Consider the following 25019-nt stretch of genomic DNA (forward strand, 5'->3'; position numbering starts at 1 on the left):
AGGAAAAGTGAATGGTGATTTCTTCTGAGGAATCTGGGTTTCCTTCCTTCAGCCATAGCCAGTTCAAGAAGACACTTCTTGTAACTCTTGGAAACTGCACAGGCTTTTCTAGTCTCCTCAGGAATTCCAGATAAAATTAGTTGGAGGCTAAAAGAAGTATTTCTCCAAAGCCAAGACATGGAATGATTCTTAGAGTACCTTTCAATGGAAAGATGCTTGTCACGAACCACAGGAACCTGAACCAACCACTGAACCCTTAGTTGCTTTTCCTCCATATCAAAAGGACATAATATATTTCTCACCCATCTCCACAGAGTTTGTGTCAGGAGCAACTTAGCTGAATTTAATGCTGCTTAAGCATCAGGTGCCCCAGTGGATTAATGCTAGCTGGTGAAAGGGTAAAAAGACAAGGACAACAACTCTTAGTTTACAGGCTAATAGAAGGATTAAGACAGACACAGATTTCAATAATGCAAGGCAGAAAATAATAAAATTCCTAAAAATGGAATATGAGGTATAAGAATTCAAAGGAAATCACATCCTAGCATCCCCCCCCTTTTTTTTTTGAGAGAGAGAGAGAGAGAGAGAAAGAAAGAGAGAGAAGCAAGATTTATTTAAGTCAGAGACCTCCTGGCAGAGTGACCAGGATGGGGGCTCCAAGAGAGGAAAAACCCAAAGGGGTTGGTTGGTAGTGGGCTTTTAAAGCACAATTTTCATCCCAGCATCTTGACCACACATGACTTGCAGCAATGATTGAGTAAATTACTAAGGAATAAGTGAATAAATGAATGAAAATATTCAATTATGGGGAAAAATGAGAAAAGACTCATGTTGGATAAAATATAAATGACAATCCAAACGTAAAGGGATAAACTGGCAAAACTGTTCTCTCAGCTGTCATGTAGGGGTTTCTAATTTTCAAATCTGAAATCAATCCTTGTCCATCCTGGACTATTCACAGCCCTTCTTCCTGGGATCCTATCCTGCACCGCCTTTTCCTGACACCACTGACCGCCTTTTCCTTAACTCCTCTTCTTCCACACGGTCCTTAACAGCCCCGTTCTCTACGAGGTAGACCCGCCCACGCTTCACTTCTGTGCTGGGCTTCCTCTAGATGTGCAGTCCACTCCCAGAGAATCGGCTCTCCCCCAAGATGCTGCCCCTTACTGAAACCACATTTCTTGCCTTTTTCTCTCTTTGGCTGCCTTCTTTATATTTGCTTGCTGCTTTCTCAGCCTGGAAAGCCTTCCCTACCCCATCCATGTAACTCCACCTGATACCTTTTAAAACCAAGTTGAGATGCCTTCCCTAATCACCAGGCAGATTTCATCATTTCTGCTTCAAATCCTCCAGTGCACTTACCAACCTACCTTTCATTTAATTCCATCTTAGTTTAGAAGTAACTGTTACCATATCTGCATTCCCACCTAAATTATAATCTCCCTGAGGGCAGGCACTGGTAGCTTTTACTTTTATACAAGCAGTGGCTAAAGTTAACATTTGTCTTTAAACTCAACAGATGAACAATAGATGCTTGAAAAACTGACATGAAATGGCATTGTTAAATCTAGAATGGCTTAGCTGAATTTGGTCCAGTCTGGTTCCATCCAGTCTTGTGTATGAGACAATTAACACAGTCCAGATTCCCACACAACCATACTTGAGAACCAGAATCTGCCACTTACACAGTTTCCATAAATCAGTAAACTCTTTGCCCCTATGTCTCTACAGATATAAATGAGTGTGAGACCACAAATGAATGCCGGGAGGATGAAATGTGTTGGAATTATCATGGTGGCTTCCGTTGTTACCCACGAAATCCCTGTCAAGATCCCTACATCCTAACATCAGAGAAGTAAGAAACATCAGAGCTTTTCAAAGTGAGAATTTTCTGATCTTCCCAAGCCAAACTGGTGAATACTTTTGTTTGTCTCTGCAGCCGATGTGTTTGCCCTGTCTCAAACGCTATGTGCCGCGATCTGCCCCAGTCTATAGTCTACAAATACATGAGCATTCGATCGGACCGGTCGGTGCCATCAGACATCTTCCAGATACAGGCCACAACTATTTATGCCAACACTATCAATACTTTTCGGATTAAATCTGGAAATGAAAATGGAGAGTTCTACCTAAGAGTAAGTATCCTGAAAACTGCACTAGCTACTGAGAAATTTGGAAGTTTGCTGTGGTTATGGGTGTTGGGTAGCATTCACTTGGAAGCAAAGCTGACATTTAAAGAGCTTTGTGTGCAGACCTTGTGTAAAGCCTTTCGGTAGACATTATCTCATTTAATCCTCTTGCTAACACTGTCAGGTGGATAGTAATGTTGATCTCCATTTTTTACAGAAGAGACAAATGAGATTCAGAGAGATTAATCAGCTTCCCTAAAGTCACTCAGATACTAAGCTACAAACTCTACTGTAGTTTGGTGGGAACACCAAAGAACAAGTCTGTACATACACACCTACCCCTACGTACCACAAATCACAAGTCAGTGATACTTGGCTGTACATAGAAAAAATAATTCCTGCAGACATTTTCAAATGTCATTAATTCCTTATTGTTGCATTCACAAAAGAGTTTACATTCAAACCAAAACTGAAACCTGAGCCTCTGAGAAGCGTCCCCACCTCCCTGAATGGGACCTGTCAAGAGCTGTGCCATCCTTGCCTACCGTGTGTCCTTTCTCTGACCTTGCCAATATGAAATCTAGTTTCTGAATTTTGCTGCTCCTCACTTCACAGTGTCTCCAGGGTCACCTTTGCTGTCCATTCTCTTTCCCCCACACCCCCCCCCCCACTTTAAACTGCTCCTTTAAGCTGTTTTAAACCTTTAAACTGCTCCTGTCACCTCCTTGATCTCTTCAGTGGCTCCAGGGTTGATCTTCCCGACCCTGTGTCTCAGCCTTTAGCCTCCTCTGCAATATATCAGCAAGTTCACTTTATCACAAGATTCTGACATATTTTAAAATATGGCTCACCACCCCATGTGAACATGATGGCACCCCATCAAGCAGTTTGTAGGGTTACTGTAACTATTTCATGCTAAGGATGTTATCCATCCAGATACAATTTTCTCAAAACTCCTTTGGGCACTCTTCATTTTTGATTAAATCTTAAAGTCAGTATTTCATTTTGAGAATATGAAAGTAAATTTAGAAATTCATCCTTGTGCTAAAGCTTACAGATTTTTAATGTTTACACGTTTATCCTGTTCTTCGATATATTAACTTCCCTTCCAGCTCAAGTTACGTGATTCTATTTCTTTGTCAGTAAATTAGAAATCATTAATTTCTCATGACCAACTTCTGAAAACTGTGACCCAGAATACAACCTATTCCTATTAGTTTTGTCCTAATAGGAAAGAGCAAGCTTCTTTAACCCATTAAGTCCCAAATTTTCAAATCTGCAAATATTTCAACAATATGCTTATTTCAAAGTTACCATAAATGCTATATTTATTGCTCAGCATAAGTCTTTATGGATGTCTTATAATTGGGATGATAGAATGTAATGAGGTTTGATATTTTAAGCTTGAAATACACTAGGTATTTGTAAGAAGTTTCATTTAAAATTTTTTTTTATTTGAAAGGCAGAGTTATAGAGAAAGAGAGACAGAGAGAAAGTAAGATCTTCCATCTGCTGGTTCATTCTCCAAATGGCCAAGCCAAAGCTAGGAGCCCAAAATTCCATCCGGGTCTCCCATGTGGGTGGCAGGGACCCAGGTATTTGGGCTATCTGCTGCTGCTTTCCCAGGCATATTAACAGGCAGATGGATCAGAAATGGAGCAGCCAACACTTGAACTGGTACCCTTAAAGGATGCCAGCGTCACAGGCAGCAGCCTAATCTACTGTGCCGCAACACCAGCCCCAGACAATATCAATTAAATAATTCCAACCCAAAAAGTAACATTATGGTAATAAAATAAGTTCATCTCAAAAATCTTTAAAAATAATTTTCTACTTTCAATTTGTAGCCATAATTTAAGAAAATAAAATTTCCTAGCAGAAATAGCAAACAGTTAAACAAAGGTCAAACTTTTTTACCCCAATAAACATAGAAGTTATTTATGATTCATATCTGCATTTATGGACTTGATATTTTCAAAAAGAAATAATAAAAGTATTTTCCTCAAATAAAATCCTATTTCTCATGAATGATATAAAATATTACCAAGATATTTACAGAATTGAATAATTTTAATAATAAAAAGTATAAAAATAAAAATAGATATTTCCTATTTCTTACCACATAATTCAAAAAATACTTGGATAAAATCCTACAAAATTTTCCCACTTAAATTCCACTTGAGCAAAAAATGCATAGAAATCAATTAATAGGCCTTAATTAAGCACCTACTATGTGATTGGCTCCACGCTAGGTGCTGTGATGTCAAATTACAAAGACATGAAGTGCATACTTCATGATTTCAAAGAGCTTTAAATATTACTGTATAGCAAAATTTAACAACTGTTAAAAAGAGAAGGGACAACTTTGTGCTATAGTCCAAATCCATCAAAAAATTAACATGGGCTGGTATAGTCAAAGAGGGTTTCTTTTTAAAATCTTATATTTGCTTATTTTTTCATTTTATTTGAAAGGTAGAGACAAAAAGATTGAGTGTCTTCCATCTGCTGGTTTACTCTCCAAATACCCACAACAGACCAGACTGGGTAGGCTGAAACCAGGAGCCCAGAACTCAATCCTAATCTCCCATGTAGGACAGCAACTCAAGTATTTGAGCCATCACGTGAAATCTCCTAGGGTGCGCGTTAGTAGGAAGCTGGAGAGAAGTGGAATAGACAGTTTATTTCAAAAATTAACTAATTTTAAGTAATTTGAATTTATTGGGTGTTTATATTATTCTAAATTTTAGCCAGAACTTGAACCATGCATTCCAGTATGAGATTCAAGCATCCCAAGCAGTGACTTAACTGCTATGCAAAATGCCTGCTCCAAAGAGGTTTTTCGGTAGTCATAAGAGTTGGCCTGATCCTTGAAGGATATGTGGGCTATAGGATTCTACTTATATTCCTTCTGAGAGCCTATTTAGAAAAGCTTCTTCTCTTGAAGGGGACATATTGCCAAAAAGTATATGATACTGATGGTAGAGTATCATGACAACCATCCTCCCAAACAGGATCTGTGCTTCTTTACTGGGTCTTATTTTTATTCATAGCCCTACCACTACCCAGCTTATTCTTCATTTTACTGTCATCCACCAGAATGTGACCACAATTAGAGTACTTGCTTGTCTGTTCACTATTGTTTCTCTTTGTAACGACTTATTTGTTTACTTAAAAGGTAGAATGAAAGAAAGAGAAAGAGAAAATCTTCCAGCTGCTGGTTCACCTCCAAATAGCCACAACAGCCAGGTCTGGGCTAGGCCCAAGTTAAGAGTCAGGAATTCAATCCTGGTTTCCTACATGAGTAGTGGGGGCCTGAGTTCTTGGACCATCTTCTGCTGCCTTTCCAGGAGCATAAGCAGGAAGCTGGATTGGGAGCAGAGTAGCCAGGACATGAACTGGCACTCCAATATGGAATGCCAATGTTGCAAACAGTGGCTTAAACACTGTGCCACAATGCCAGCCCCTCTGTTCACTCTTCTAACCTCAGCATATAGAATGGTTTTGAACACATAGAAAGTGATCATTTTTTTGAGATTTATTTTATTTATTTGAAAGGTAGAGTTACAGAGAGACACAGAAATGGAGAGAGACCTTCTATCAGCTGGTTCACTCCCCAAATGGCTGTAATGGCCAGGGCTAGAGCAGGTCAAAACCAAAAGCCTATAACTCCATCTGGGTCTCCCACATTAGGTGCAGGGGCCCAAGTATTTGAGCCATCTTCTGCTGCTTTCCCAGGTCATTAGTGGGGAGCTGGATTGGAAACAGAGCAGCTGGGACTTGAGATGGAATATATATGGGATGATGGCATTGTAGAAAGTGCCTCAATATTGGCCCTCAAAAAATATTTTTAAATGAATTAATTCAGTCAATATCTTTGCATGTTGATTCAATTAATTTTATAATTATTGTTGGTAATTGTGAATTATTATGATCTACACCTCTTGCTTACAAGAGACAGGAACCCTGGAATATCCTAGAGACAAAATAGTAAATAAAACCATGCCAATTCCTTCCCCAGTAGAGCTTCCAGTCAAATCATTGAATAAGGGGCTAGTGCTGTGGCATAGCGGGTAAAGCCGCAGCCTGCAATGCTAACATCCCATATGGGCATGGGTTCCTTTCCCAGTTGCTCCATTTCCAATCCAGCTCCCTGCTAGCTCCCTGGGAAAGCAGTCTCCCATGCACCCACATGGGAGACCCGGAGGAGTATCTGGGCTTCTGGCTTCGAATCTGCCCAGCTCCTGCCGTTGTAGCCATTTGGGGAGTGAACCAGCAGATGAAGACCTTTCTGTCTCTCTCTGCCTCTACCTCTGTAACTCTGCCTTTCAAATAAATAAATGAACCTTAAAAAAAAAAAAAAAGACATTGAACAAGTGCTATGAAAGACACTTAGCACTACAACACAAGAGGTGTAAGTTGCTCATGAGTGTATAACAAGTAGACCTAACCAAGACAACTATGATCTAGGAGCCTCCTGGAAGGAGTGGATTTAAGTTAAAGACACATTGGAGAATAATAAATGAAAGGAATATAAAGAAGTTCAGTTAATCTGGAACTCCAAGTTCTAGAAGCAGAGTGGCTTAAGAGGAGCTAGGAGAGAAGAGCAGGGGCCAGATCACACAAAGCCTTACAGAACAAGTGGGGTCTCAATAACAGGAGTCCCTGTAGTATTTTCATGTAAAAAAGATTACCAGCTACCCTGCAAACCATGGATTTGAATAGGGCAAGAATGGAAGTGGAGAGGCCAGTTAGCATTTCAAATGATACGGACTTCAGTAATGGCCATTAGTCAAAAGAACAGGTAGATTTATGAAGATAAGAGGAAAATATACATGACTTGATATAACCCATTTGCTTTGCTAAAATTAGAGGGAAAGGTGGTACCAAGGATACCCTTCTTTTTTCTGTCTTAAGCAATAGTAAATGCTGTTTCAAGTTACTGAGACAAAGAAACAGTAACTAGTGTTGGGCTGGTGATGAATTCAGTTTGGATGTATTAAATTCTGGTTCCATCAGGCATCCAAGTAATAGACAGCTGGACATGTGGGCTTGGAACTCAAATACAAAGTGCTGGGAAGTATGTTATAGTTGAAGGCTTAACTGTGTATTAAGTGGATTAGATTCCTCAGAAGAGAAGGAGGGGCTAAATTATGAAGCCTTTCACTTTCTGACACTTCATCTGGCACTATCAGAATCAGCTCATACCTCAGTCTACCATTCTCTAGCCATCTCATCTCCTTTGATCTTCAACTTCATTCTACTTTGCCACCAAGGCCGTGACTGCTCTATGGGTTTTATAATCATTCAGAACAGCTCCATAGAGAATTTTGGTCCCCAGTGTTGAATAGAAATTCAGTAACTGACTCTCTGTTCTCTCTCTGATGCCCTTACTCCCTCTGCTATTCACCTTCAAAATGATGCTAGTCCTGTAATCCCCTCCTCTTATTTTCTTGCAGTTTATCAACTTCTTTTTTTTAAGATTTATTCATTTATTTGAAAGTCACAGTTACAGAAACAGTGGGAGGGAGACACACACACAGATTGAGAAAAAGAGAGAGAGAAAGAGAGAGAGAGAGAGAGAGATCTTCCATCTACTGGTTCATTCCCTAGATGGCTATAATGGCCAGGGCTGGGCCAGGACAAAGCCAGGAGCCAGGAGCTTCTTTCAAATCTCCCACATGGGTGGCAGGGGCCAAACAATTGGGCCATATTCCACTGCTTTTCCCAGGTCATTAGCAGGGAGCTGGATTGGAAGTGGGGCATCTGGGACACAAACTGGCACCTATATGGGATACTGGTGTCATGGGAGCAGTTTTACATGCTAAACCACACTCTGGCCTCCATATCAACTTCTTAGTGGACATTTGAACTACTGTCACCATGGTAATCCTGGATCAATCCTATAATCCATTTCTATTTTCCTCCCCAGCTTGTCAGCTCACATTGCACTATCAAATCTTAGTCTCCACCTTTGATAAGTCCTCAGTAAGCTCAACATAACACACCATAACTTTTTCATATTTCTTTAGTTCCATTCTCTTCAGTTCCTAATCATGACTGTCTCCATACTCCCTTTATTTTCAGAAGAAGACCTCACCTGTTATTTTTCTGAAACCATTGAGACCTACATGCATGAATTACCTGAACTTTCCACCCCACACCCCTACACACACACCATGTGTCCCCCTTCCTATTGCTTCCTTCTAGTTTCCAAAGACAGTTACTTCTGTCAATCAAGGCCAACCCAGCTCCTGTTTTCTTTATTCCACCTCTTCTGGAAACTTGTCCATTAGAATCTCCTCTGTCTTCTATGCATTTAACTTGTTTCCAGATTTTGCCCTTTCCTTCCTTCCCTAGACAATCTGTGATCATGATCTGTAAGTCCTCACTTCGTAGTCACTTCTCTGTCTTCTACTCCTAACCTGACTGAAATTTCTTTAAAAAAAAAAAAAAAAAAAAGACACTAATGCCATCCTTTCTGCTAAACCCAGAGGGAACTATGTAATTCATCCTCCCCTGCTCTACTGGATGCTATGGGCTATTCATATGTGTTCTGCTGAATCATCATTTCTTCTCAGCTTCCTTCAACAATTTCTCCTCTGCCTTCTCCTTAAATGTTGTCCTTTTCTGGAACTCCCGTCTTATCACATACACATTCTATCCTTGGTTAAATGTCCAGCTGTTGGGGTCATTGCTAATTCCTAATCCATGTTTCTGGCCGTTAGCATCCAGACTCACACATCTGCTCACCTGCTACTCCAGCCTCATCTCGCACAGCTCTCCAGTACCCATCATACTCTTCATCATAAGGAAACTGCATCCAGTTCTCCTGAATGTACTGCTTTACAAAACTTCCATTTATCCTAGGTGACTCTCTTCAGGCAATCAGAAGCCATCGCCCAATTTTCAGGGTTCTTCCTCTTTCTCTGTATGTATATACACCCTTCTGTAATCCCACAGATCTCCATAGAGCCTGACATTCACCTCATTCTATTGTAATTTACATGGGTTTTCACCTTTGAGAATATAAAAAGTGTACAATGTTAAGAAAGTACTGTGTACTTGTTAAAAAATTATCAGATCCCGGCCTGAACTCTAGTCTCTGTAAAGGCTGGAGCTACTCAATAAAAGGGAAGAGAAATGTTGACAGAGAAGAATAGGAAGCAAAAATCTTTTAAAAATAGGTACTTGTAACTTGGAGCTAGTGACCGTGGGTAGACAAGGGATAAGAACCAAGAAGGTTTGGTACCAAAACAGGACTAACTACTAACTGTTTTATCTCAACCTCAAAATTCTTTTCCTTATTCTTATAGGAATTATACTAATAATTAATAAATACTCAAGAAAATATTCAAATAATATTCAAGAAAAAGTATTCTCTTTCACCTTATTTTTTCTTTTATTTTAGCAAACAAGTCCTGTCAGTGCAATGCTTGTGCTCGTGAAGTCACTGACAGGACCCAGAGAATACATCGTGGATCTGGAGATGCTGACAGTCAACAGTATAGGGACCTTCCGCACAAGCTCGGTGTTGCGATTGACAATAATCGTGGGGCCATTTGCATTTTAGTCTCTTGTAAGAGTCCACCACACATTTTAAATCAGCCAAAGAATATTGTTACCTTAAAGCACTCTTTTATTTATAGACATATCTAGTACGTCTACATCTATATACTTTACACTCACCCATAATTCAAACAATTACACCCTGGTATAAAGTGGGCATTTAATCTGTAAAGATTCAAAGTTTGTCTTTATTACTGTATGTAAATTAGACATTAATCCACTAAACTGGTCTTTTTCAAGAGAGCTAAGCATAAACTATCTGGTGAAACTTGGATTTTTTGCTGTAAAAGTGGGACCGAGAAATGAAGATCTTTCGTGGTGCTTAAGGAAACTTACCATAGCTCCACCCACAGTCTCATAGGAGGCAGCCATCATACACTGAATAGCATGGAAGGGCAAGGAGGAGTTTTTTTAACCGCTTTGTAAGAAAATGGAAAAAGTCAATAAAAATATATTTCTTTAGAAAATGAGGCTCTACTCTATCTTTGTGTTGGTCTTTTTTTTTTTCAAGATCAGTCTAAAGATGGTTGCTTACTACATAGTAATAAATCAATATTATACAATAGATGGCTTCTATAGGACACTTTTAATTTTGTAAGAAAATACTGATTATGAAAAAAAGCAAAATTTTCTAAAATTCCAGAATTGAATTAGTATCCCATAGAAGATGATTATGATGTGATATCTATGGAGACAAGATAAGAAAATAAATTCTTCCTAAATCATAATGTGTTCTTAAAGAAACAAATTCAGGAAATGTAATTATATCGCTGAATTCAGAACTTCCACATGGAGCAAAGTGAAGAAAAGGTATTTTGCTGGGAAAGTTTAAATTTCTAAATAAAGTTGCAATCTTAAATTTCACTCATTTACAATGAAATTTTCTCAATCTTTGTACTAAGTGCTCATAGTAGAAGAAAATGATGGTTTTATTCCTGGCATCCAAAGTGACAGTGAATTAAAGCAAATTACTCTCCCTTCCAATTCTATGAAAAGTTGTATGTCTTCTTATTTGTTTAAAATGTAACTGCTTCACTTTGGTGTATTATAGTTTTAATAAAAATTGTTTTAAATAAAAAATAAATTCACTTTTAGATGATCACCTGGTCTTTGAAGATTTTTTTAATGTAGCTAATAATGGCTAATATAATTTTATATCTGAGGAAAAAATCAATTATAGCTGTCAGAGAAATAATGCCCATTAATTTTTTAATATAAATATATAAACTAGAAGATGAGGAAACAAAAAAACTATTAAAATCACATCAGAAAAAGAAAAATACATACTACCATTTTTTTCTTACATCCAGTTTCAAAGCACAAATGAGTAATGTCTGTCACAAGGTAACCATTTTTTTAAATTATTTAAGGTATACAAATTTTATGTATTTCATATATACAGATTCAGTAACACAGTGATACTTTCCACCCTTCCTCCTCCCTCTCCTATTCTCATTCTTGTTTTACAAAGATCTATTTTCAATTAACTTTATACTCATAAGGTTAACCCTACACTAATTAAAGAGTTCAACAAATTGTATGACAAAAAAAGAAAAAAAAAAAAAAAACCACTTTTCCTCAACAGTAGAGACAAGGGCTGTTAAAAATCATCACATCTCAAAGTGTCAATTTCATACCTATGAAGGTACCTTAAAAGGTACCTTAACAGTACCAAAAGGTACTCTATTAGTTGCCACAGATCAGGGAGAACATATTGTATTTGTCTTTTTGGCACTGGCTTATTTCACTAAGTAAAATGGTTTCCTGTTACATCCATTTTGTTGCAAATGACAGGATTTCTTTTCTTTTCTTTTTTTTTTTTTTTACTGCTGTGTAGTATTCCATACCATACCATATGGTATGTATATATACCATAATTTCTTTATCTGGTCTTCAGTTGTTGGACATCTGAGATGAGTCCATATCATAGCTAAGATATGGAATCAACTCAGGTAAGCTTTCTTGTAAAACAATCATCTCTCAAAGAGTTGACCAAATATGTAGGAATTATCAAAAAAAAATGTTCACCAAGAGACCAAGGAACAAAACACAAGCTCCTTGTTTGAGAGTTGTGGGGGCAGGATTTTAGCAGTTAAAGGAGTAAAGACACCATGGAAAAAGAACAGGCCTGACCAAGGAGCAACTAAGGAAGCAGAGTAAACAACCAGCCACCACAGCAGGACTTTAGAGTATGACTTCTTACCCTAGCCACATGATACTGCGGTCCAAACAAACTGAAACTTGATCGGAATATTTCCATTTGTAATCAGTCTACTTATTTTCCTGCATATGGACACAGCTCTCAAATCAGAACTGGGAAAAGTAGTGTCCAAAAAACAAAACAAAACAAAAAGGCCATGGCCTTCTTCCAACAAATTTCTCACTCTTAAGAAGGTGGAATCCTGTCAATAGCTCCCCAGAGGATTGTAAAACAAACAGCAATCTCTGGAATATTTATGAATAAGTTCTGTTCCCAAACCCTGCCCTCACCTTCAAATACTGTATATATAGTCTGAACCTGCAGAAGCCATTAATACAGGCCAAAGTCTAGTCCTATTCACAAATCACGGACACACGGAGGGGACTGATATACTGAAGTGTCATTGACACAGTATCTTGTAGTAAATTGTGGTAAAATACATATAAAATTTACCATTTTAAAATATAGAGGTCAGTGTCATTTATCACCACTGATAACCTGTGCAAATATCACCATTTTCCAGTTTTATAATTGTTTTATTTTTTTATTTCTATTTTTTGACAGGCAGATTGGACAGTGAGAGAGAGAGACAGAAAGGTCCTCCTTTGCCGTAGGTTCACCCTCCAATGGCCGCCGCGGCCAGCGCACCGCGCGGATCCGATGGCAGGAGCCAGGTACTTCTCCTGGTCTCCCATGGGGTGCAGGGCCACGCACTTGGGCCATCCTCCACTGCACTCCCTGGCCACAGCAGAGAGCTGGCCTGGAAGAGGGGCAACCGGGACAGAATCCAGCGCCCCGACCGGGACTAGAACCTGGTGTGCCAGCGCCGCAAGGCGGAGGATTAGTCTAGTGAGCCACGGCGCCAGCCTATAATGTTTTCATCACTGAAAACTAAACCCCAAACCCATTAGCAGTCATTCCCTTTTCTCATAAGCTCCATTGGAAACAACTACTAATCTATTTTCTGTCTATGGATTCGCCTGCCCTGGACATATCATATAAATAGAATCATAGAATATGTGCCCTTTTACATCTGGCTTCTTTTACCTAGCATAATGTTTTCAAACTACATCAATGCTGTAGCATGTATAGAACTTCATTCCTTCTTGTGACTGAATAATATTCTACCCTATAGATACATCAGATTTTGTTTATCCATTAATCAGTTGATTGATATGTTGTTAATACCTACAATTCCTTTTGATCTTAGGTTTCAAAAAATAAATTCCCAGACTAATCCACTAATTTCGCAGCCTAAATACACCCATTCTTAGTCTCATTTTTAACTAATAAAAAATAGCAAGTAAAAACTTTTCATTCATTGGAGCAAAAACCTGGAAAAAACTTCGAAAAGCTAACACATGAGTTTTTTTTACAGGTACAACCATCCTTAGTAAACACAAAAACCTCATGCTCTGTTTCAAAATAATTTGAAATTCAAAATAAAGTAAATATCATGAGTGAAAACAAACCAAAGCAGTAAGACAAAGCCCTGGTTGTTTTCAAACGACACACGATTCCCTAGTTCTCTCCTCCACAAAAATCACTGATTTAGATCGTGGGAAAAGTTCACTTTAAGAATCATTGTTGGGGCTGGTGCTCTGGCGCAGTAGGTTAAGCCTCCATCTGCAGCCCTGGCATCCCATATGGGCACCGGTGCAAGTCCCGATGGCTCCACTTCAGATCCAGCTCTCTGCTAATGGCCTGGGAAAGCAGCAGAAGATGGCCCAAGTGCTTGGGCTCCTGCAGCCTCATTGGAGATCCATAAGAAGCTCCTGGCTCTTGGCTTCCAATTGACCCAGCTCCAGCCACTGCAGCCATGGGAGTGAACCAGTGGATAGAAGACCTCTCTCTCTGTCTCTTCTTCTGTCTTTAACTCTGCCTCTCAAATAAATAAACCTTTTTTAAAAAAGTCATTGTTATGGCCGGCACCGTGGCTCACTTGGCTACTCCTCCACCTGCGGCGCTGGCATCCTGGGTTCTAGTCCCGGTTGGGGCACCAGATTCTGTCCCGGTTGCTCCTCTTCCAGTCCAGCTCTCTGCTGTGGCCCGGGAAGGCAGTGGAGGATGGCCCAAGTGCTTGGACCCTGCACCCTCATGGGAGACCAGGAGAAGTACCTGGCTCCTGCCTTCGGATCGGCACAGCGCATTGGCGGAAGCAGACGTTTGGGGGGGTGAACCAACAGAAAAAGGAAGACCTTTCTCTCTCTTTCTCTCTCTCTCTCTCTCTCTCTCTGTCTCTCTCACTGTCTAACTCTGCATGTCAAAAAAAAAGTCATTGTTATTTTTTCTTAGAACACATTTATTGAGAAAAGTTTATAGTAATCTCTTCCAAAATCTAACAGTGTGAGGTAGTATAGAAGAATCAGGATTCCAGTCTTGGTTCTAACATTAGCTAGCTGAAAGATCTTGAGTGATTCACTTAGCCTCTAAGTGAAAACCTGCTTCTAAGTGAAAGGCCTGCTTCTAAGCAGGTCTTTGCCTTTTTTCTTTCTATAACAGATTTCCCAATTTTAAAGACTATAACTAATCTCTACCCCACAGCTGCACTGAGAGAAGGGACTGCTCTATCTGCCAGTCTTGAAAGTATCCGAGTATTCTTTCTATGCAGTGGCTGTTAGGAAACATTGGGCATATATTAATAACAAATTAATAGTTCCCACCTCAAAACAAATCTTCACAATATGGGTTAGCTATTCTGGCTGCGGAAATGAGGAACAACCCAATTTGGCTCTAAGTTTGTTTACAATTCAAAATACATTGGTTTTTAATATTCACTCTGTTGAAATATGAATGTTTTTGTTCCTTCTCCCTGATACTAACTGAATCATGATTACTTGTGTTAAACTGAAAGCTTTTTTTTTTTTTATCTTGTTTCACCAGTGGGGAAAAAAAGGCCAGTTATGAGTTCCTGCACTTTCAAACATATTTCCAGGAAAATTTCTATGTTTTTATTCATTGAACCTCAGTAATGAGGACTGACTGAGATGTTCCTATCATTCACAATTCTAATGCCTGGGATCTGAGACTCATATACCTTCTAACGGGACGGTTGTTTTCCAGCAGTAGTCAGAAAAGACCTCTTGGTGCTTAAGCCCTCTCCAAAGAATAACTTCCATTCAGCTGCCAAATTGCCCTCTCCTCTTATGTAGTTTGACAACTTGACACCTCCATCCCCTCCAAACATATTTCATACCCTTTTCAAAATAATATTACACATTGTTTTTCAAACAACAATAGAGTTCTAGAACTTACAGAATATCTTGTCAACCATGCTTATTTTTAAAATTTGTTCAAGGTTGCAGTTAATTGAACAAGAACACTGTGCCCAGAATGCAGGCCATAAGACAGATTAGAGCTATTTTCTTTGGCCAAATTCCAATGAGCAATCCCTTTCCTTCCAAGCTTCTTCCTTTAAAATACCCACTCCACATCATGGGCCAGCTTTGCTGGTTGCATGACCAGTTGTCACCCTTCTGTTGCATACAATTAGGTAGAAATAACACAGACACAAACTGGATTCTCATTTAGTCTCTTAAATTGAAGCTGATTAGTTCTCTTTAACTCCAGAGAGATGGATGTAATTGTGTAGTACAAAATATCCCTAAACTCTAGCCGGCGCCGCGGCTCAATAGGCTAATCCTCCACCTTGCAGCGCCGGCACACCGGGTTCTAGTCCCGGTCGGGGTGCCGGATTCTGTCCCGGTTGCCCCTCTTCCAGGCTAGCTCTCTGCTGTGGCCCGGGAGTGCAGTGGAGGATGGCCCAGGTGCTTGGGCCCTGCACCCCATGGGAGACCAGGAAAAGCACCTGGCTCCTGGCTCCTGCCATCGGATCAGCACGGTGCGCTGGCCGCAGCGCGCCGGCCGCGGCGGCCATTGGAGGGTGAACCAACGGCAAAGGAAGACCTTTCTCTCTGTCTCTCTCTCTCACTGTCCACTCTGCCTGTCAAAAAAAAAAAAAAAAAAAATCCCTAAACTCTAGAAACTGTAATGCAAGGACCAGTCAAGTAGACCTTACTAGACAGAACAGTGATTTCCAAAAGGAAAAAAAAAAAAAAAGCCTACTACTAAAGATCCTGTTAGAGTTCTTTGCATGGCAATCTGTGAGAGAGTGAGAGCGAGAGCAAGAGCGGGAGCGGGAGCAGGAGTGAGGAAGATAGAATGGGTGTAACACTCTATTGGTCAGGAGCTGGACAACTGGCTTACAGAGCTCTTCCTGCCATAATGATCAGCATCAGGTAAAGGGGCTAGAGAATGCCACCATTCCGTCAGATTCATTAGGTAATTTTTTGAAGAGGCCAATCTGTACATCAAAAGGCTTCTTAGAGAAGGCTTTGAGCAGGATAAGATACCACACTTTATTAGCAAGTCGATTTTTAAGAGAGGCTTTTAGTTCCTTCACATTATGTTTACATGAAAGTAGTAAAAACAAATAAGCATTTTAAAAATATTATGACTTAAAAATGCAAATACTGGGGGGCGGTAGAAATCAGCTAGAAACCAACCCATATCTAACAAATGTAGATATATCTACAACTCTGCCTCTATAAGGAAGATGTTTTAGTGAATCCAAATAATGGAAATAGATTGTTCAATACACTAAGACCACCTGAACACAGCTCAAGGGGATTATTATTTTGGAGGAAGCTTCACAAATAAAAGTTTATTGTTGAATCCTGTTTCCATGACTTCAAGCAGTTGCTTATGTTTTGCATAGCTCTGTATGCATCTAACTCTCTAACTCTCCTTTTAAAATATAGAACAGCTGCTGATTTCCTCATATGTTATGCATACGCAGCCCACAAGGGACAAAGACCCCCATTAATATGTCGAATTATTTTTAACACACTTATATTTCTATTCTGAATCATTATCCCTGAAAGATGGCAAGTTTCCATCTCCCCAGCTGGGGGGGAACACCTGCAAAATACAAACCCAAACTGTGACACATCTGGTACCAGAAAAGCCAATCTTGTTTCATCTGGCTAGCAGACTAAAATATCAAAATCACTGAACAGAAACAAAGCAAAAAGTTAACTGCCTCTTATATGCAGTCAACGCAGATGTCTAGTTAAGCTGTTTATATTGTAAGCACATGTGTATGTTAACGGATCACAGACCCCTATAATAAGCCAAAGTTGGAATATAAATGTAAGAGAATTTTAAAGACATGAATGTAATAATTCAGTTTTTTACCTTCTCATAGAAACTAAATGTTTCTGAAGAATCTCTGCATAAACAGATGCATATAACATAAATAAATAATTTTGTTGAGTTATTTAGATATCTCTAAATTGTTTATTTCCCTTAAAACCATATTCCATGTTTTTGTATTGAAATATTTAGATTATCTTGCTTTAAGAAGTAAATTCCTCACACATGGCTTAAACCAGGTGTTTTAGTTTGCCTTCACCCAAATGCAGACCCTGACACAAGAATTGAGTTCAGGTAGTTGACAGATCATCTCAAGCAGCACATTCAAGGAGGTGGGGGAAAGTGAGTCAGGAAGGGCAGAAACATCAATAAACAAGTGAAGTAATGAATGGGCCACCTCTGTGGGCCACTGGACTCAGTTCATCTGGGATCCTCTGAGAAAGTCAATGGAACTCACTGCAAAAGCCTTCCACCAGAGGCAAAACAGACTGGGACACTTATCCACCAACACCCATCCCCATGGTAAGGGATGGCCTCACATGCCTGTAACTGCCTGCAGGTGGACAAGCACCCTAGTGCTGAAGAAGCTCTCAAGCAGCAGGGAAGAGAGATGGAGGCTTAATATGACATGCTATTAGCAAGCTAGAAATTGCTGCTGATTTCCCAGGAAACTCATGGATTAAGGGGTTGTAGGGTAGGACAGCAACATCTGCTGAGCAAGGTCAGCACAATCTCGCTGACAACTGAAATTTGCATTACTTACTTGCTTGGTGCTTTCATATCGCTTATACCTCCTTTTTGACATTTTTCCATTGATTCTCTCACTTTCTCTTTTCCCCTCTCTTCCTCTTCTACTAAAGGTTTGTTCTCCTCAAAGTATTACTCAATTAGGAGGCAAGGCACAGGGTCTGAACTAGATAAAAATAAGTGTAAAATACTATGCAAAGTGAAATCATATAGTTAACACCATGGCCTGTATAATTCTAGGACTCATTACAAGTCAAACTACAGATATGACCGGATTGCCCTTCAATGGTGAATTTTCAAGGAAGCTAATGAAGCTAAAACTTCAAAATCCCCACCTTGCACCAATTCCTTCCAAGGCATTATTATGTTTACTAGTCATATGTTTTTCCAAAATTTTCAAAAGTAATAGATTTTAGATAAATTGATTAGGATTGCTCTTTCAGGTTCTCTGTGGTACACCTCTTCATATTATATAACACTGAAACGGTCACAAGGATTTTTGGGAATGTAGCCTGGAGAAGTTGAGTTAAAAGATAAATTTAGTTTGGGATTAGTAGGATATGTTTATATAGTTCACAGTAACTTCTGCATATAACTCATTGGAACTACTGTCTGGTATAGTAATAGCTCTTAGAAATATTCCTACTACCTTCTGTGTTGACTTTACATGAGAGAATGCATGAAAGTTCAGGGCCAGGAGTCCTATCACAATGTAGCATCCTACAGCATCCAGCATGACATGTAAATAGTAGAGAAAAATCAAACTTTGAGATATGCACAGCCAGAAGCTAATCTGTGAAAAATTCTTCCATTTACCAGAGATGTAAAATGATAAGCAGAGGACTTGTTTTTTTATCAATGTCTAGTTATGAATATACTTAATTATGCAGCATATAAAATTATAAATATACCATCCCATGAAATTATTTTCATATATTTCTATCAGAAATCATTGACAATGAGAAGTGAATTGTAACCAAAATAAAAGCTCAGAAAAATAGCAAAAGCTGTAACTTATTGAAAAGAAGAAATTTCAAATAGAAGCAATGAATAAACTCTTGAATTTATTGATAATCAAATTGGTGAAGAGGAATGAATCATGTTAACGCACTGGCAAAGGATTTAAAACTCCCCACTACTTTGATATGGAAAACTAACATCAGTGAAAATAACACAAAACTGATAATTATATACCACAATAAGGCATCAACAAATAAATAACCAATGACTATTTCAAACGGCCAAGGATCACAGAAACAAAGGGAAATTAATAACTTAAAAATGAGTATTAGAACTGGATTTTTAGCTTATGAAAAATGTTTATGTGCAAATACAATCAGTTTGGTGTTTTTCTAATAGCCAAACATTAAAACTGTATGAGAGTACATCAAAAGCTCAGAGAAAATGCATATTATGGCAAACTATGCATAGGCTTTAAATTTTTTTATACCAAAATAAACAAATCTCTCAGGGAATATCCATCTTCTCGTTCACTCTCCAAATGACCACAACAAGGGGGCCAGTGCTGTGCGAAGTAGGCTGTGCCTCTACCTGCAGGACCAGTGTCCCATGTGGGCACCCGTTTGTGTCAGCTCCTCTTCCAATCCAGCTCTCTGCTTATGGCCTGGGAAAGCCGTGAAAGATGGCCCAAGTACTTGGGCCCTTGCACCCATGTGGGAGATCCAGAAGAAGCTCCTGCTTCCTGATTTCAGATTGGCCCAGCTCCAGCCGTTATAGCCATTTCAGGAGTAAAACAGCAGATGGGAGAACTTTCTGTCTCTCCCTCTCTCTCTAACTCTACATCTCAAATAAATAAAATAATGAAAAAGAGAAAAATGACCACAACAGCTGAGCCAGGCCAAAGCTGGGAGCCAGGGAGCCAGGAACTCAATCCAAGTCTCCCACAAAGGTAGCAGGAACCCAATTACCTGAGAGTAAACCTGCTGCTTCATTTTTCCATGAACTTTTTGAAGTACACTCATATATTAATGGATAAGTTAAAACCATGGCACAGGGGCCAGCGCCATGGCTCACTTGGTTAATCCTCCACCTGTGGCGCCGGCATCCCATTTGGGCACCAGGTTCTAGTCCCAGCTGCCCCTCTTCCAGTCTAGCTCTGCTGTGGCCCAGGAGGGCAGTGGAGGATGGCCCAAGTGCTTGGGCCCCTGCACCTGCATGGGAGACCAGGAGGAAGCACCTGGCTCCTGGCTTTGGATCGGCGCAGTGCTGGACATGGCGGCCATTTGGGGAGTGAACCAATGGAAGGAAGTCCTTTCTCTCTATCTCTCTCTCTGCCTATAACTCTGTCAAATTAAAAAACAAACAAAACAAAAACAAAAACAAAAAAACATGGCACATCTGTATGTGGAGTACTGTGCAGTAATTAAAATTATATTCATAGGCTGGCGCCGCAGCTCACTTGGCTAATCCTCCACCTGTAGCACCGGCACTCCGGGTTCTAGTCCCGGTCGGGGTGCCGGATTCTGTCCTGGTCGCTCCTCTTCCAGTCCAGCTCTCTGCTGTGGCCCTGGAAGGCAGTGGAGGATGGCCCAAGTGCTTGGGCCCTGCACCTGCATGGGAGACCAGGAAGAAGTGCCTGGCTCCTGGCTTCAGATCAGCGCAGTGCGCCGGCCGCAGCGCTGGCCGTGGCGGCCATTTCGGGGCGGGGGGTGAACCAATGGAAAAAGGAAGACCTTTCTCTGTCTTTCTCTCACTAACTCTGCTTGTCAAAAAAAAATTATATTTATAAAGAAATTTGTAGGATGTTTGTGAAATAGCATTAAGTAGAAAACAGAGGAAGTGGTGGAAGTAGTATATCAATTACATAAGTATATATGTAAAAAGGGAAATAAATCAAATATTAAATGAAGTTATTTTTGCAGCAAAATAAAAAGGGACATCATATTATCTTCTATGAGCAATTTTTTTACAATGAGTTTCATATTGATTAAAAAGCTTTTTTAATTCAAAGCAAATTCAAGAAATCCATAGAAGACTTGGAAATATGAAGGTAGTCATAATCAGGCCATACTTAAGCTTCCCGAGTAAAATGGACATCAGACTAAACCTGGAAAATCACTGCAAAATCCAGGAATGGGTTACCAGAACCTTCTATATAAGTGATTGTTTAACAGTGTTTTAGTACAAAACCCAAAACTCCATTAACTGAGGACTTTGACATGTTGGTGTCATATATGCAGTCCACAGAAGGGTTCATCAATGCTGACCTCTGGTAGAGCAAAGCACAAAAAAGGAACTTCAGCCAGACAATCGGGCTTTGGCAGATGAGGTGGAGTAACAGAAAATAAGGGGGAAAGGCCAGAGATTGGCCGCCACAGCAGAAGAAGCAAGAAGTGCCAGATGTAAAACAAGTAGATCCAGAAAGTTTCAGGAGCAAAATAGATTCCTAAATGTTAAGTGAGGTTCAGGAGCAAGGATTCAAATGCTGGGCAGTTCATATTAATCTCTGGGACAGAATTTGGGCTAGTACCTCATTTGAAAACCAGGCCCACTTTTGGCATGCCTTCAATCAGCTTACTGGAATAGCTTAGTGCTGGAAATGTCCAGATACTTAAATAGCAATGATGACAGCAAATATTTACTGAGCACCTATTATATACCAAACATTGTGGCTTCCCACTGCACTGCTTTATGTGCTTTACATACATTGTCTCATTTTGTGACATGAGCATTTCCTCCCATTTTAAAAATGAAGAGACTGGGGAACAGAGAAATAAGAAACTGCCCAAGTCACACAACTGTAAAGTACAGTAGCCAGTTCTCCAAGCCAGGTCAGTTTGATGTATTCCTAACCACCTCATTCCTGGTAGAGTGCCTGATTCTATGTGGTTGTGATATGTGCCTTCTTTTTCAACATGGCAGTGAACCGAAAACAGGACTGGGGTTGGCAGACATGGTGGGTAAGTAAGCTGCATTAAGGTATTTGGTCCCTGTTAAAGAAATACTACTAAGGGAAAACTATTGATGAGGGTTAACTTGGGAAATGGGAAGTTTTTTAACACCACCTCCCCAACAACACATGATGGGGATAGGAGACAACTCCTCCTCTCCATCTCTAGGCAAAATAAATAGAAAGGAAGTAAAAACTTTTAACTAAGAATACCTAATACAACCATGAAAAATTAGTCTGGATTCAGCACTGATTTAAATGGAGTAGGCAACACATTAAGCAGTTAAGATTTTTAATTTAAATTTAAAATGCAACATACAACCCTTGTAGGAATCTTTTTTGGATTGCTGAAATATGCCCTCTTTAGACCAAACATCTAAAGAAAACTATTAAATATCAATATAAATATTTTTAAAATTCAGTACAGTGAACATTCTGTGAATTCTGTGGAAGAAAATACTCAATTGGGCAAGGTTGACCAATTAATAAAAACAGTAAATACTCCTTTGTTTGCTTGTCAGAGGTTAATATAGAGCTTGAATATCAATTGCAACTTAATAACATGCTCAGATTTTTTAATCACTCTTGATTTGGCACATTTTTTGCTGTTGAATGAAAACCCATGCAATTAACTGTGAGGAAAGCTACACACATCCTAGGATCGCTTTACCTTAACAGAAGTAACCATTCACACCAATACTCTGTCATTGATCCTAAATCCAGCAATGCATTCCAAAAGCAACCACAGGAGTCTTCGACACACATCATTTACTTCCTGTTCCTGAAAACAGCTTAATCTCTTAAGCACCAATTTTCATCTTTTTCCCAAGAGATGTTTCAAATATTATGTGATAAAATTATGCAAAGGAAGCAAAACATGAGATGTTGTGACTGTCACAAAGTTGGAGGGGGAAATCCTGGAGCAGCTTCAAGACCACTTCAAAGGAAGGTGAAATTAAACATCTGCTCAAGGACATCAAAGAAATTTTATTTTGTTTTCTGAAAGAAAAAGTGGTCCAAGTGGCAATCTGAAGACTCCATTTGGAAGTCAGTAAAGTTACATCAAGATATATCCCTTTTATTCAATGAAGTGTTCAGGATTGGGTGGGATAAACTTTCATGTCAAATAAATCAAAATAGATAATAAACAAAAGGCAAGAAATAATTGGAAAATGATATAATACAAAGCTATTTAGCTCTGCCAGATGCTTCAGTAGCAAACAAGGAATCTCAACAAGTCAAATGCTTGTCTAGTTATCTTCCCAATAGCTTCAACAACGAGTTATTTGGTGTGTAAGCAAGCCTGGATCCCAGCTCTTGACAGTTTTATAGTTCTTGGTTAAAGTTTTCAACAGCATTTGGGGCAGGCATGACTAGGCAGCTAGATTATACGTACTGACTTTCCACTTGAGATACACAATATTTACTTTTCAGGGTGAGCCAGTAAACCAGCTGACTAATTAGGCCATGGATTCCTTACACCTCATGAAAGTTAAGCAAAGACTGTGGGTATAAAAGCCCCAGAAAAACAAGCAGACTGGAATCCTCTAATGTGTCTTCAATCTCCATAAAGAAAGACCCCCAAAGACGGTAGTCTTCTAATCACAGCCACCTGGGTGTAAAAACACTTAGTGTGTCTTTCATGTGGGAAGTTCTGGTTCTGTGGGTTTCTAGAGGCCTACATTCAGGCAGATGGCTAAGATCAAAATTCAGAAGCAGAGGAGAGGCAAAGTTCTGCAAAAAACCTCCTAAGCTCCTTTACCTTTCCTGTCATTTAAACAGTCATCCAAGTCCCTCCAAAATTGACTTTCCAACTTTTTGAACCAATATTTCCTTAACTTCTAGCAAAACTTATCTTCTTATGGTCCCCTTGGAAAATACAGGCCTTCAATCTAGACCTCATGTCAATTTTTGCTACCTCCTGCATGAACATCTGTTAGCCCCAGAGATTTATCTCTTACCTCCTGTAGCAGTATCTGTTTTTGTACCCATTTAATACTTGCACTGCTACATGACCATCCTCATATCACTCTATAACCTGTTATTTAGATATATTGTGCTCTCCCCCAAAATTTCCATACCTCATGTAGACCACTTCTATTTGGATAACTTCCATACTGCAAATTCAATAGATCTACTAACAAGTCTATATGCTTCTTAGGTTTCTTTTATTAGAACTATCACTGTTACATTTCAGCCAGACTCAAAACTCTGGAAGCATCTTTGAGTCTCCTTCCTCTTCCACATTTCCCATATTCAGTTAGTCACCAGGGCCTGTGAATTCTGGCATTCTCATATCTCTTGCAACCACCTGCCTTTTCCATTTCCACTGCCAACACCCCTGTCAGACCTTTATTTCCTCACCTGGACTATTTCAAAAGTCTCCCACTGGTCTCTATCTCCAGTTTCCCCTCTTCTAATCCAATCTAAACACCCCAGCCAGATTAATCTTCTCAAATACAACTCTGACTCACATTACTCCTATAAACACCTTTAATGGCATCCCAAGGCCTACTGAATAAAGTATAAATTCTTCAATGTGGTATGAACTAGGCCCAGTGTAGTGGATACTGTGGTGTACCACCCAGATCTCCCTAAACCAGGATATTCATTCCCCCAGATGCCAGTAACGCTGGCTTCTGACAGATCATAGTTGAATCTCTTTTCAAAAATTGCCCCTGGCAAAGGGAGCTGTTTGGCCCAACTTTCTCCCTTAGCCAGACAGAACCCATGCCCAGTGACTGATTGCTGTGAAATCACAAAGACCCCAAGCTTCATTCCTCATTCAGAACTACTTAGTGGGGGCAGTGCTGTGGTGCAGTAGGCTAAGCCTAGATGTGCGGCACCAGCATCCCGTATGGGTGCCAATTTGTGTCCCAGCTGTTCCTCTTCCAATCCAGATCTCTGCCTATGGCTTGGGAAAGCAGTGGAAGATGGCCCATGTGCTTAGGCTCCTGCACCCACCTGGGAGGCTCAGAGGAAGCTTCTGGGTCCTAGGTTCATATTGGCTCAGATTGGCTCAGCTCTGTCCCTTGTGGCCATTTGGGGAGTGAACCAACAGATGGAAGACCTTTCTCTCTGTCTTTCCCTTGCTATCTGTAACTCTACCTCTCAAATAAATAAATAAAATCTTAAAAAAAGAACTACTTTGTAGGCCTATCCCAGCTTCTGAGTGTCCATGGGATCCACTGATGCATCTTCCTTTCAGTCCAACTTCCCCTCTAATATACATTGCCTCCCTCACCCTCCCTTAGGCATTGATCCCAAGAACACTCTCCAATAAACTTCCTGCATTAATCTTTTTTTTTTTTTT

The 25019-nt window shown here is 39.7% G+C and overlaps 2 protein-coding genes across 4 annotated transcripts in view; one reads left to right on the forward strand and one right to left on the reverse strand.

Annotated features, from left to right (window-relative positions):
• The window catches only part of EFEMP1 (EGF-like fibulin extracellular matrix protein 1), a 66332-nt gene extending 55538 nt beyond the window's left edge, over positions 1–10794 (forward strand). For both annotated transcript variants that reach the window (XM_002709858.6, XM_008254384.5), the window contains exons 9-11: positions 1732–1855; positions 1940–2135; positions 9538–10794. In XM_002709858.6, the coding sequence (XP_002709904.1) occupies positions 1732–1855; positions 1940–2135; positions 9538–9699 (482 nt within the window). In that variant the 3' untranslated portion in view covers positions 9700–10794. The remainder of the gene's footprint in view (positions 1–1731; positions 1856–1939; positions 2136–9537) is intronic.
• LOC149128100 (uncharacterized) overlaps positions 1–25019 on the reverse strand; it is a 401020-nt gene that overhangs the window by 141000 nt on the left and 235001 nt on the right. The window lies entirely within an intron of this gene.

The sequence above is a fragment of the Oryctolagus cuniculus genome, chromosome 2 (assembly GCF_051225735.1).
Source record: "Oryctolagus cuniculus isolate XC-2025 breed Fujian yellow rabbit chromosome 2, ASM5122573v1, whole genome shotgun sequence".
NCBI classification, from domain to species: Eukaryota; Metazoa; Chordata; class Mammalia; order Lagomorpha; family Leporidae; genus Oryctolagus; species Oryctolagus cuniculus.